This window comes from Cebidichthys violaceus, unplaced genomic scaffold (genome assembly GCF_023349555.1).
Source record: "Cebidichthys violaceus isolate CVI_PGR_0920_01 unplaced genomic scaffold, fCebVio1.0.p SCAF_15, whole genome shotgun sequence".
Taxonomy (NCBI): Eukaryota; Metazoa; Chordata; class Actinopteri; order Perciformes; family Stichaeidae; genus Cebidichthys; species Cebidichthys violaceus.
Window position 1 is genome coordinate 7,738,758 of NW_027176318.1, and position 15,370 is coordinate 7,754,127.

General features: G+C 42.8%; 1 protein-coding gene across 4 annotated transcripts in view; it reads right to left on the reverse strand.

The window, feature by feature from the left end:
- mllt10 (MLLT10 histone lysine methyltransferase DOT1L cofactor) overlaps positions 1–15,370 on the reverse strand; it is a 41,909-nt gene that overhangs the window by 14,234 nt on the left and 12,305 nt on the right. For 3 of the 4 annotated variants that reach the window (XM_068709764.1, XM_068709766.1, XM_068709767.1), the window contains 5 exons: positions 12,778–12,867; positions 7,283–7,381; positions 6,634–6,970; positions 5,501–5,719; positions 4,701–5,189 (listed from right to left, as the gene is read on the reverse strand). In XM_068709764.1, coding sequence (XP_068565865.1) covers positions 4,701–5,189; positions 5,501–5,719; positions 6,634–6,970; positions 7,283–7,381; positions 12,778–12,867 — 1,234 coding nt within the window. The remainder of the gene's footprint in view (positions 1–4,700; positions 5,190–5,500; positions 5,720–6,633; positions 6,971–7,282; positions 7,382–12,777; positions 12,868–15,370) is intronic. The other variant, XM_068709765.1, reaches the window with a different exon arrangement.

The window sequence follows — 15,370 nt, forward strand, 5'->3', positions numbered from 1 at the left end:
CCTGTGTTCGCCCACTAACCAGGGATAAGCCCGGCCCCTGCCCCCTTTGACCCCAGCAGAGGAGAGAGGGGAGGGGGGGGGACAGGGCCCCTCAGCCCCACAAAAGCCTGAATGGCTCAGGGCAGCACACATTCACTTGGGGAACAAGAGATCTTTGTGCCAGGAGGGGAGGGGTGGAGGGAGCGAGAGAGAGCGAGAGAGAGAGATATAGGAACACTGGATGGGCCTACATACTATTTATAACGCTTTGTAATATGCACCAGAAAAATTGATACCCAAAGCAGGGCAGCCATGACTCAGGGGGCACGAGCTCCTGCAAGATTTCCAGCAGCTGGATTAGAGGCCAAACCAACAGTTTGTTGGAGTTTAGCTCGTGCCATTGATCAAATGAGCTACACACAAAGAGATGGTGCAAAAACAGAGCCAGTAACGAGGGGAAATACAGGTTTATATTAATTCATATTGACTTTATGATGTGAGAATATAAGTATTCAATATGTCACGTAATTGAACGCCATTTGTAAATCATTCATGCTGTATGCTCCGCAAGGAATGTTTGAATTAAAATTAATTAAATATTTGTATTTCTTTTCTTTTCTTAGACAACCAAACTTAACAGCAAGTCATGCAAGCGGGAAATGACGGTTGAAGTTAAAACCTTAATGCCATTTCTAAACAATTATGCAAATTGGTTTATGAATGTCAATTTGAACTACTCTACTTTTAATCACTCTTTTATTCTTAATCTTGTCATTTACAGATGAAAATCAATTTGCTCCAACTGAGTCTGAGGTTTTAGCTGAAAAGCAGACTGACAGGCTCCACAAAAAAATCTACAACCCTTACAAATAAAAGTTTTTTTTTTAAAACAAATTAAATAAACTGAAAATATATATTATAGTTGTTGAGAAACTTCTATTGTGGACGTGTATATTGTCATTCATTTTCACATATTGCATAGATTATTTAAATTGATTATCATTTGATTACTGCTTTTGATGGGAATTAGAACTTCCCCTGAGATAACAAAACACCTCTTAACACACAAGTCTGAGCTTGAAAAACATATACTTTATCTGCGTGACCGATAAAATCAAGACCCCGCAGCACAACTGCCTCCATCGTCTGACCTTCCTGTTCCTGTTCCTTTCCCGCCCAGTACATTTGTCACGTTCAAAAATATCCACCTTGATTAGTTCAAGCTGGTATAATCTCCACAGGAAATCCATGTCGTCTATTTAAGCAGGGTTAACACCAATCTAAAAACCAAGTGGATGACATCACACTCCATTATCGAGCAGCTGAAATGAGTGCTGGGATTTACAAGTCGCTCAGAACTCCGTTTTAGAGGAACATTTCCATCTTTGTAGCAGTGCGATGCTAAAGCCGGGGCTTGTTTTTTTTAACTGCAGACAGTCATTTCATCATGTTTAAAAATGGAATGTGGAGACAAACACTGAATACCTTCATGGCAACAGAAAGATTTATTATTCTGAGAATTTTCTATCACCAAAGATAACCAGAAATGTATTTAAACATCACAGCAATGTGTAGAGGGAGCAGAGCCACAGTGCAGTCAATGCAAGTGTGTGTGTGTGTGTGTGTGTGTGTGTGTTTGTCTGTATGAGTGTATCACAAAATGTATGTTGATTTGCCACCAAATGATAAGGCTTTATCAGTTGGTGGCAAATGCACATACATTTTGTGCAAACAGCCAAATGTAATAGTTTCTCCCATTAAAAGTAAGGATTCAAACTGAACTACTGTCACGTCAACAGAAAATATTTTTACCATATAGTAGTTTATTGAGGAGGAACACACATATTCTAATGTACATGAAAGAGCTGCCTCTTAGAACAGTATTTCTAAAATTCATCAGATGTGTTGTTTGAGGTTTTCTGCGTGTGTGGGTGGGGGTGTGTGTGTGTGTGTGTGTGTGTGTGTGTCTTGTTTTTCTTAAGCGTTGAGTCTTTGTTTTGGGTGAAAAAAAACTATTTTTAAGGTCAAGCCACCTCAGTGCTCACACTTGTTAAATATACTAATCAAAACAATTTTGCCACAAAAAATTGCAAAAAATTGAAGCAGAACATTTTGAAAATGTAATTTATCTGATCTCCAACTAATTCTTTCTAATAATGAAATCTACGGGTTTCATATTTTATCAACATTTTTAATTTGGCATTCAAATTCAAATTAATTCCTGTTCGCTAAATATTTAGCTGGTTTTCACAACTTCCCCTCACATGTTTTGCAGCGAGACCATGCTGCTGATAATGAGGATTTCACTGGGATGGATGAGGAAAAAAAAACTAAAGCTGAAGAAGTCTTTCACAAAAGAATAAATATGAAAAATTAGCAAATAAATACACAAATAAACAGCAATAAGCGTCTTATGCTCTCTCGTCTCTCTTATTATTCTTTGCTTCTCTCTCACACACACACACACACACACACACACACACTCTCACACACACACACACACACACACACACACACACACACACACTCCCGCTGGTCTGAATAAATTCATGTCCATCCAACATCTTTCCTCCCCCACACACAAATCCCACCGCGCTCCACCAGCTCATCCGTCCCATCAGTGACCCCCCTGCCGTCAAACATTAACCTAACCAAAATCTAACCCCCAGCCTCTCCCCACCCTCAACACATATCTATCAGGCTAACTATCTATCCATCAGCACGGTGAAGTCAGCAGACAGGATGGAGGGGAGGGGGGGGGGGGGGGGGGGGGCAGATAAACGCCAAGAACCTCCCCATTACTGCCCTGCATTAACCCTCAGCTAAATATTTACAGTAGGAAGAAGAACACACACACACACACACACACACACACACACACACACACACCAGATGTGGTCAGAAATGCCGCCACTGCTCTGGGGAAAAGCACAAGCACCAAGAACAGAGATGAAGGTGGAATCACAAACTAAATGATCCTGAACCACCAATGCTGACAACAAGTATATTAAAGCAAACAGCATTGGTCCACATGTTTGACTCAGCAACTCATGCTAAAAGCTATGCATATAAAACATCCACTAAACACACTTTTGAAGGCGTCACCGAATATCAATATTTATGGATCGACATGACTTGTGCTTATGCTATTAGGAACAATTAATTTGAGGTTTTGCAATAATTTCAACGTGTGAGACAGCCTCATGTCAAATTGCTACATTTACGTGTTTAATAACATGCAACATGTTTCCTGACGCATATATATGTTGCTTTTTAATACATTTGATGTCAATTCACAATCAACCGCATTAAAATGGGGATATTGATGAATTTATAAAATGGCTGGAGAAAAGGTATGATGGCACTATACAATAACGTAATCTCTTGCAAGCAGACAAAGACTGTAACACTACTCTTTTACTGCTTTGGTTTACCATACGAAGCAACACATGTTTAGATCACAATCAGTGTACAATCAGTTCATACTTCAAGAACTATACTGCTATGAGGAAAAACAACATAATTACTACTGATTAATATATTCCATGGATGCTACAATCCAGCTAGCACAGAGTCTATCTTATATGTATTATAGTTTATAAAGGTTAAGGGCAAACAATTTACCAACATGAAATAAATCCCTTTAAAGATAGTAGTACAACTGAAAAATACAGTATATTAGGAATCAGACAAAATAAAAGCAAGCTCAGTAACAGACAAAGAAACAGGTCTCTTTGGTAAATATGATAAAGAACAGGAACACATTGGTAATTAGTATTATATCAGCTGATCCAACTGATCAGTGATAGATATTGGCCTGATTGGAGCATCTATTTTCCTCATTGGGAACTAATAAGCATGTACACATGTGCGTATACACAATATATGCATTGACTTGGGGACTATGCAAACACACAAACACCTTCCACCGCGCAAAGCATCAACAGGTGAGACGAGGATTTAAGGAATAAGCAGGTAACAGACAGCAGCTGAGAGGCAGCAGAGAGAGAAACAAAAGAGTGGCAATTCTGGAAGAAAGGGGAGATGTGGGCTGTGTGGGCTGTGCTGAGCCATTTCCATCAGCAGAGGGGAACTCCAAAGCATAAAGACAGTTGCCAAGCAACAGAACACGATGAAAGAAACATACAGACCGCTTCCACGTGTGTGAGCAAACAGCACACAGACCCGCACTCTGACTTCCGCGAACACAAGGAACCCAATAACAAAGGTGTGTCAAATCCTTCCCGTTTGAGACAAGAAATGTAAATACTGACGCGATGCACAAACATCTTCTGGTCAACACATCAGCGTTTCATGGTGAGTGAGGAGAAAGATCCGCAAGTCAGGAGCTGGAGAACAACAACTGCTACAGCAATGCCACACACCAGCCACATCCCTTTTATTCATTTTGATGACGCTATGGAAAACGCAACGGGCCACAACTTCTTTGTCTAACTGGACGTAATTGGCTCGCGGAACATGAATTAAACCCATTTCCTTATTTAAACTGCCAAAAACAATTTAATTTCTGGCCATTTGTTTAGCTAAAGCAAAACTGTGAAGATAATTCCCTAAAAGCAGCTGACACTGACAGACAGATGGATCTGAGAGAGTATTTCTCATCTAGAGATCTGTGGGATGTCTCATTAATGTTGTGGTTGTGTGTGTGTGTGTGTGTGTGTGTGTGTGTGTGTGTGTGTGTGTTTTAACTGTTTCCTCACCTGGCCCAGCGGTTGTGGAGCTGCTGCTGCTGCTCTGCAGACTCCCATTCCTTAGGTTCTGTATCCCACCGCTGACACCCATGACCCCCAGCCCCCTCTCTCCTCCTCCTCCTCCTCCTCCCACCCCCACTCCTAACCCACTGCTGGACACCAAGCCCGGCCGGCCTGTGAGCGTCGATGATGAAGAGGAGGATGGGGGGGCGGCGCTGGATGAGGAGGAGGAGGTGTTGGCCGTGGAGGAGGTGGGGAGCGTCAGGGAGGGGGCTGGCTCAGAAGGTTTCACATCTGTGGTGAAGCAAGGTCCAAATCTGTTTCGCCAGTTGCCCTTCTTTTTCTTCTTCACCCCGTCATCCCCTCCCCCTGCCGCCGCTCCTCCGATCCCCGGCACTGAGCTGGCGGGTTGGGGCCGCTTGTAGCCGGCGGACCCACCGAGGCTTGTCGTCTCGCTGGCTGTGTGACTGTGGGAATTCTCATACAGCTTCCCGCCCACTGAAATGACAAGAAAGCAGAACTGAATATGCAAGTATAAAGCCTGCGGCCTCTTTGTGCTCCGTTGTGGATTGTTGGTCATCAAAGAATCTACTTCAAGAGGGAAGCAAAACCTGTGTCATCAGTTTATTAGGGCTGCAATCATCGATTACTACTACTCATGAATGAATCTACTGATTACTTATACAATTAAAAGACATTTTCCTTAATATTGAGACGAAAAACAACTAATGGAGCACTTGACCTAATAACCTAATAAATATATCTTAACTAAAGCTAAGTGACCATTGACGTAAATAAACGTCTGGTACCTGCAGAAGCCGTAGTGGCGGACATCAGAGAGCCGAAGAGCGTCGTCGTTCCCTCCGAGGCGCCGCCCTCCGAGCTCGGCTTCACGAGGCAGCTGCTGAAAGACGGCGGGGAGGAGAAGGTAGTCCCACCCCCCGGACGCAACGATGAATCGGAGAAACTTAGGAAGTCTGAGGACGAAGGGGCAGAGGGCGTCTTGCTGGCACTGGTCAACAGGAGGCCTGGAAAGAAAGGAAAACAATAAAGGGGACACAGAAGTGGAGATAGAAAGGAAACGACAAGTAGCAGGAGAGAAGCGAGGAGACATTACAGCTGGAAAGGTTTTCATACGACTCCTTTCCATTATCATGTGAGGAGCAGAAACAACATAACCAAAATAAGCATTTAATCTGCTCTGCAGTCAGCCCTCCCTCGTCATGTCGTCCTCCCTTGTACCAGAGGAAGTGCCTTGAGAGCACACAAATGAATGGATACTCAAAACACACACACACACACACACACACACACACACACACACACACACACACACACACACACACACACACACACACACACACACACACACACACACACACACACACACACACACACACACACACACACACGCCTGACAAGGGCTTCAAGGTTCTGATAGTACAAAACACAGGAGCTCAGTGTGAGCTCTGACTCCTTTCAGGTCCTGACCTCCCCACATGTTCCTTCTTTCTGTGCCTTTTCCCAGACAGGGCCCCCGATTACAGGAGCCAGAGGCCAGTCGAGACGAAACACTGTTATCACGGCCACACAAAAAGGTCTGGTGTCTGGCCAAAATCCAGCCAATGACACAGCACACACAGCGCACACACAGCGCACACACAGCGCACACACAGCGCACACACAGCGCACACACACACACACACACACACACACACACACACACACACACACACACACACACACACAACACATGACTCACACTCTTATTTTAATAGCATTGCTGCGATTACAATTGTGCTGCACTTTCAGTTCTTTGGTGGGTGGGCAGGGCAGCAACACCAGGCGATTTGTCATTGCGTTTCCATTTTTATAAATGCAGGCTTAATTCCCAGTTGTGGGGGAAATTAACATACAGGACCATTTGTAGCCATTAATTCACCTTGGTGGAAAGGCCCAGTGGAGGCGGAGGCAGATGTGGAGGAGGTTGCCATGGTGACCACGGCAGAAGGGAGGGGTTTCCCTGCAGAGGTGAGAGACTTGCGGCCCCCCCTCTGCCCCACCGTATGACTCGCGCCGCTGTTCTTCTTGTTCTTCGCCTCGGACGTCGCCTTCCCGGCGTCCGCGGCCAAGCCGTCTTTGGAGCCACCCCCGGAGAGAGTGGACGACACTTCTTGAAAGTTCGCGGTAGTGAAGCGGGCGGCGCTGTCGTCCAGCCGCTTCTGCGAGGACGCCGGCAGAGAGGCGGCTCCTCCCCCTGAGCTGCCGCTGTTGTAGGTCTGGAGGAGGAAGATGGAGAAAAAAAAAAAAAAAGGGAGGGAGAATAAAGAAAAAAATATGGTTGAAAGGCAAGGGAGGACAGGAACCATGAGAAGCAGCGGAAACAAGGAAAGAGAAAATTATCAAAACAATGCCGGTTTAGAGAGGGAGGACCAAAAATGGGAGAAAGGTCAGCGGGAGGACAGGATATGTAAGCGATACAGAAGAAGAGCAATAAAGGTACATCAAGGTGGAGGAAAAAAGTAATATTTAACTAGCTCAGTCAAAATTCACCAAAACAAAATGAGTGAGGAGTGAAGGAGCGCCCTCACCTTGTCCGGGACCAAGATGTTAGGAAGGACGAGGGAGGGCGACATGTCCATGGAGATCTTCTTGTGTTTGGGTTTGTGCCTGTCCCGCTCCTTGTGTTTCTGAGCATGGAGAATAGAAGAAGAAAAGAAAAGGAGAAACAGATGAGTGAAGCTGCTTAAGACGTGATACAAAGAGGAGAGAAATAAAGACAGAGACACAGAGAGGAAAACAGACCTTCTGAAACCCTTATTTCATAGCCCTCTGCATTTTGAGGAACATTGGGAAAACACAGAATACAGAGACATACGGGATCATATCCGTCAGTGGGAATGAGTTATTAGGATAAGCTCAGGATATAAGCACAAAAGAGGAAAAGTGTGTGTGTGTGTGTGTGTGTGTGTGTGTGTGTGTGTGTGTGTGTGTGTGTGTGTGTGTGTGTGCGTGCGTGCGTGTGCGTGTGTGTGGCTGATAGAGAGAGAGAGAGGAGCATTATATTTCAAAGGCTCAGTCTGAGATGAAAGCTAAGAGATCTACAAACACAAAGAGAGTGATGGAAGAGTGATAAAGAATGGGCAGGAGGAACAGGAATTCAGCGCGCTGCAGTTTAGAGCAGAGTGTGTCTAAGTGCCTCTTGCCGCTCACAAGGTCTCATCGTTTCATCCAATCATATCCTCCTCCTTGGACCATCACAGCTCAATTTACACCCTTTGCTATCACACGCGCGCCGCCACCCTCCTCCTCTCGCACCCCCGAGGTGGCGACTGGGTGCCAGTGCATTTACACCTCGCGTGCGCACCTCCGACACCTCTCTGCACAGGCATAGAGCCAGACAGGTGCACGTATGCTCTCACACACACACACACACACACACACACACACACACACACACACACGCGCATACAGACACACATGCACACACACACTCTCGAAAGATAGTCGGTGAAAATATGCAGCGATCCTGAGAGACGACGTGGGACTCGGCATGCTTGTGATGCTCAGTGTCACGACAACTCTAAAACACCAGAAAAAGCCCCTCCCCCATTTCTCCCCCCCCTCTCCCAGGATGCATGAAGGCTGGTGGCAGTTAAGCCAGACTTCCTCTAAGAGTACCAGTTAACAACTGTAATCTAACCCAATGCTAAGACTCTGGGGTTACACAAAGGTTGCGTTCTCTTTGTGTCGGTATAACCTGCAACTCTTTCCTTCGTGTTTAATTTAAAGTAGCTTTAAAGTTGTTGAAATCTTCTGATTAGATGCTGCCTCACAGTATCATATACATAGTGTTCTGGAACAGTTACAGCATTCCTTTGAAGCTGTGTGTTAACATTGAGTCATATATTGACTGCATGTTCTTTTTTGTGGTTGCACCATTCCAACAAATTTGTGTGCTTAATTTTCTACACATTTTCCACCCCCCAGCTGACATATTTTGTGTTTTTGTAAACATAAGGATGCCCACTAAAATGTAAAACAGATTTCTGTGAGTCTAAATGATGTTTGGCATCATAGCATGACTTTGCACTACTGGTAAGTCCGCTGTTTGTTTTTTCACCCCTGGCGATTATTTTTAAACTAATCAAGTAACTGTTTAATCTGTAAAACGTCAGAAAACTGATGCAAACAGCCACGTGTGGCGTCTTAAACAGCATCTAATGGCAACAAAAAGGAGAGATGATACTGAAGAAAAAGGAGAGTGAGAGAGACATGAAGAGGTAAATTCTTTGGGATTCTCTTGTTGTTTTTCATTAACATTCCAGAGGTAGGTGTTGATGGACAGAGGCTGAGCTGAGAGGGTCGGATAACACACACACACACACACACACACACACACACACACACACACACACACACACACACACACACACACACACAAGGACCCGAAGCACTGGGCGTGGGAAACATAATACACACACAATGTAACCCTGACACACCCTTATCAATCAGGTCAATTGATTATACAGGCAGAGACAAAGCCTTTCAGCGTGTCCTTTCCCCTCTTTCTCTGTCGCTGACCATTAGCAGCCCGATCATTTGACATGTCCGAGTGGTCTTTGAGGCCGTGTGGGGTAAATATGAGCGGTGGCAGAGAATGAGGGCCACGTCGATTTATCAACACACCCCACGAGCAACGAGCAGCACCACGGTGGGCTGAAATCCTCTTCGTCTATGTCGGACGCTGGTCGTGGGATTCTAAACTGGGACACTCACTTATAAAAGGTCTTTTTTACTGATTAAAAAAAAAATGTCTTTAGTGTCTGGTGAACATAAGCATCTGGAGTTTTGCATTTGGTCACTAAAGCTAAATGCAATAAATTAGGGCTTTAACTATCTATTGATCGATCATTTTCTCAATAATATGATAGTGAACCACGGCCATAAATAACTCCCAGATGTTTTAACCGACAGTCCAGAATCCAAAAATATTCATCAAGTAAAACAAAGAAAAGCAGCACATCCTCACATTTTAGAGGCTGATAAATGACTTAAAATAATAAATAAAAATACTATATCTAATAATAATTATTATTATTAATAATAATATAATAAAACTAACTACTTAATGAATTGTTTAATCATTGCATTAAAATTGCACAATGTGTATACACTTGTGGTACTTTTCCTTGCTGTGATGCACCGAGATATTATTTCTTTGAACTTAGCTTGGTTATGTGAGAGATAAGAAATGAAAGGCCTGTACCAATGACGCAAGAAAAAAGTATTGCCTCTTTATTTTGATGTAATATGCATCTTAAATGCCTCACAAGTTAACACAATGGCCTCAGGAGGAAGATGAGAGGCTGCAGACACAGAGGGGAGGAGGGCTGAGGTAAGGCGAGGGAAGACGAGGGGAAACGGAGGAACAGGAAGTAAGGGGTAAAATAATCCGCCCAGGCATAGCAGGAATTCCCCTGTGCAGTTTCCTGCAGGATTTCTGACCAGCCATTGTGTATGTATAGATGTTTGTGTGTGTGTGTGTGTGTGTGTGTGTGTGTGTGTGTGTGTGTGTGTGTGTATATTTCCTGCAGGCCTTTTCTAAGTGGCCAGTGTGGGGATCTTTTAGCCCCTGCTGTAGTTTGACTGCAGGGTCTAACATGATGGTGGGTATACATCCAGAGCACATAACAAATGTATGAGTGGATGTGTCCACACACACACACACACACACACACACACACACACACACACACACACACACGAGCCTACTGATCTCTGACCCTGGAATGTGGATGGAGAGTATGCATGTGTGCGTGTAAGTGAGAGAGAAGTGAGATACTACTGCAAATGAGGCGGTAATAACAAAAGCCAGGGCTGAGGGGCAGGATAATATGTGGACAAATCCTCACGCACGCACAAACATACATACACAAAGACACACACACACACACAAAGACACACACACACACACACACACACACACACACACACACACACACACGCTGTTATTGTTTGACACAATGACTAAGTAGCCAGATAAAACGGCACACAACATGCTAAATGTTCAATTTGGATTCCACTAATTACTTTATGAATGAACACAATGAAACATCTATTGTCTTGTTTCATGCATTTCTACCAAAAACAATTAAGGACGACTCGAAAAAGATGGAAAGAGGAACTCAAAGCATGAAAGTCTATTTGGATCAGCATCACCAACTAAATCTGTACGGAGCTGTCTGCATAAACGCAGGTTTATAAATAAATGCAAACTCTCATCAGAACATGAGCATCTCATCTGGTGGAAATGGAACAATTGTTAAAACATGAGGAAAAACAAGCTTAGTTGAGGAGCTGACTTCCTCTGATTTTAGAGCGGTGGAGCAGACTGCAGGGCCAAGAGACACATTCAATATACATCCATTCCTTCCTTCCTTCACCTGAAAACACTGAGCTAATAAAATACTATAGTGCATAATCAGGAAAAAAACACTTTTTCATTACTATTTTCATTCCAAAAAATTAAAAATAATTTGTAAATAATAATAACTTTAAAAATTAAATTAAAACAAACTATGCTGATGTAGAAGAGCTATATTAGCTTTATGCAGCCATGTCAAATTTCTATCTTTGGTACATTATATCCAATATCTGCCCTCTGTATCAGTTGTTATACTACTGTGTTGTAAACAGATTTTACCCAAACTTGTTGCAGTAAGACATACAACATAGGAGGCTAATATGCTTGCAGAGCAGAATTGTTAATTAGAAGGTTGCTGCCGCCACTTGTAATACTTTTATTTGTGGTGTTTCACTGCTGCTTTACATTGTCGATACAGGCAATTTCTTCCTAATGCAGATTTAAAGCGTCTCCTTTCTAAATTGAATTGGGTAAACGACACATCAACACCAACTTTCAATATTTGGATCCTGTAAACTCTTCCCAGTGATTGCTTCTCAAGAAGGGAGCAGGGATGGATGTATTTTCAAAGTGCCGTCCACACAGGGCACATTGTTGGAGAGAAGCCATGAACCATGACACTGAACAGAAAACTCTCTTAACCAGACTAACTGTGAAGGGACAGTCATGTGCTCGCTTTAGTACATTGTATTGTGCTATACTGGGTGGAATATGTCCACCTACGTGTTCAAATCTAATGCTGGTGTGATGGAGTATCAATCACCATTTTTGAGACGGATACAATTTGAGAAAATTCAGCTTAACCCTGTCCTCTGTTGGACAAGGGATCGGTAAAAAAAAGAAAAAGAAAGTGGAACAGATGACTTGACACCTTCTGTAAATTCTGATTCTTCGCAGCCTGTGATTACATGTTCTGCTAACAGCTGTGACTGATTAAGTCACACTAATGCAGCATTCATTAAAGGCTGCCGTCGCTGGTGGGTGGAGGTGGGCTGCAGTCATACTAGCAGCTAAAAGCCAATCCAAATGCATCTGCTGCTGGCTCTATGAAATACAATTCCAGCACTCACATAGAAATCAAATTAAAGCACTTCTGTGATATTTAAAAGGCCTTAAGTTAAACTGAAGGACACGTTGATGCGATTTGATGTTTGACACATTTTTACACTCCCAACTGTCAAGATGGTAAACTCGAATCAATAACATCTATAGCATAACATACAAATTTGAATAAAGATAACAAATGAATTACTTTCAAGGCCATTCATGCATTTCAAAAGATTTCGATGTAATTTTTCTCAAATCAACTGACTTAAAAGTGATTTTCAATACCCAGGGTAGACATTTGTTGGGGTTGCGGTTAAATATATATCTACCCTGCATATGTACATCAGTTAATCAAAACCACACGCCTCTTTTTTCCATTTTCCTCATTAACTCAAATAATATGCCTTCCGACACTCCGCTTGTCATAAATAACAATAAATGTTCTGCCAATATATTCAAAGACCGTCTCCAGAAATGCTCATTACGGAGCCATTATTAAAACCACTGAAAAGTATTAATGCTCTTGCTGCGGTGTGTGCCTGTCCCTCCACAGTGTGAGCATGCGTCATTGTTTGGAGGCAGAGAGAGGGAGAGATCTGAGGGCTGTCTTACCTTCTTGTCCATGTCTGTGGGTCTATCCATACACTGAGAGGAAGAGTCACTTAAGCTTTGAGACATACTACCACGGCCCCTGCTCCTTCGCTAAAAAGGTAAAGAGGAACTCCAAGTTACTGGATTAGGTCCAAAGAAGAGAGTCTAAAAAAAAGAACTCTATGATTATATACATTTAAGAAAAAAATGAAATTGAAACAAAAAAAAGGCTGATTGAACTCAAAACTGAAAAACAGTCAAAAAGCATTGCGCACAAAAGTGGTGGTTATAAAAAGAAAGAGTATAAACAAAAAAAACTCCACTGTAGAAAAGGCCATTCCCTTTTTCAACTTTCAGTGACCAAATGTAACCATTTAAGTGTGGAAAAACCTTCATGAATACATTAGAATAAACCATCAGGATTGGGGGCAGCAGTGAAGACCCACACAACCATGAGTTGTGTTTTATTGTTCCTCCTTTGCCAAAACTCAGATCTGAAGAGGTATCATGGGACATTTCCGAGGGGTCTTGTTTATCGATCCCAGTCCAAGTCGGATTTGTTTCTCGCTCATAGTATTGGTTGCCATGGTGATAAAGAACTACATCCTCAAATTACAGCCAAATTACCTCCAGGCATAGATCAAGGCTTGTGTTTACCCAGTCTATTCAAGAATACAGATCTATGACCAGACACTGCTTCTTTTGGCATTTCATGTAAAACGGACTCTCCGGGGAAACATGGTGCACCATGGGATAAATCCTCCTCTTCCGGCCTCACACACAGCTCATTGTCATATGGCAATCTCTTCCCTTTAAACGGGTCTCGATCTGGATTTACAAACTGACCGTTCCGTTATGTTTTCAATTCAATGAATATAACTTAACTGGAAACATATTTTTTAGAGCATATTTCGAGTGCATTAACACTGCTTAGAAATAAAGGGAAATTATTCACACGCTGTCTTGTTGAAATCAACAACACAAAGATAATCTAAGTTTGAAATTAGATTTGGATACCGACAGAGTCCAGTCAAATACCATATGTTGCTAACATGCCGTAAACATCCATCAAGTGGTGTTTCATGAAACCCACTCTGCTAACAACATTGCTTTCCTTATCATTGATTCCCTCTCGTACATTCCTGTCATCCATACAATCCCAGCTTAATGACATTAAGCCCCAGCATCCAATTCATCCATTCATACGCGATCAATAGAACAGCACGAGTCTTTCCATCAGCATTTGTTAACATTGCAAAATGTCATATCTGTGTGTGTGTGTGTGTGTGTGTGTGTGTGTGTGTGTGTGTGTGTGTGTGTGTGTGTGTGTGTGTGTGCGCACTATAAAGCCTGTCCTGTGTTTCCATCCTACCACTGTTCCAGATATAATAGTTGAGTCACGCTCCTCTTTTTCTATATTTGCGTCCCTCCAGCACCTGATGCAGAGTGTGTACATGCATACATGTGTATACCTTGCAATAGGTTGTTAACTAAGAAGTGGAACAAAATCGGGAAAGCAACAAGACGTCTCTACAGTGAATGCGTGTGTTGAAAACATATTCCTTCTGCATATCCTGCATTTGAGTGTTGATATGCCTATCCTTTTCGTTCTTCTCCTATCTGATTGAATTCTTCTTGACAACGGGCAGCTATCAGGTTTGAATTATGCTGGTTGCATCGTCAGTCTACAAAAGATAAGGTAGCAATCATGGACAAGAAACCAGCAATCTGCCAATTAGGAGTAAATGTGAATTCTTAGTCAAAATGAACTCCAAGTGCAGACAAAAGTTTTTCTGCCTTCTCCAGGTAACCTTTATGCTCATTTACATCACGTTCATCACTCTGCTTTAGGGCCCTATGATTCCTGTGATGTGAAAAACCCAGACAGAATCAGAAAAATGCAGTGAGCTGTAAAACGAGGAATATCATAGAATTTGAGAAACTGTGGATACGATATATGAAAATCTGGGTTTTCCCTTCCATTATAAGCATTTTGTTCACAGGTTTGTTTGTTGAACTGAAAAAAGACTGTGCCGCTTTGTTTTGGTTGAACTTTCGGGCAACCTGCTTCTCTTCTCTGCTGTGTGTCGGTGTTTCTCCGAGAGCCAGGCTCAGCTGCAAACATAAACACACAGTCATGCCGAAGAGGCGCTCCGAGACGACTATCGTAGTTCTCTCTACACGACTACAGCCCTGATTTTCCACTCGCAGATAGTTCTGGAGCTTCTCAACTCACATCCCAGATCAAAGACAAAGTGGCCGTTGGCTCGGCGCTCAAAGATGTGAGCCACAATCTCACCGATCCAATCTAAAGTAATCTACCTCATATATGGAATGAATACATGTTTTAAAACTGTACATAAACAATTACTCCGAGAAAAAAAAAGGAAACTGAAAAAAAAATAAATAAAACAGATTTATATAGGAATATAAATATATATCAAAAGGACCCTATGCAGCACCTGCAAACCCGACCCGCCATGCCCACTACGGGCTTAATACCAATACACAAAGGAGTGGAGGGGACCATGGACCACTGATAGAGAGATTAGAGGCATCAGAAAGGGAGGAGGAAGAAGAGTAGACGGAAAGGGGTAAAGAACAGGTGGAAGAG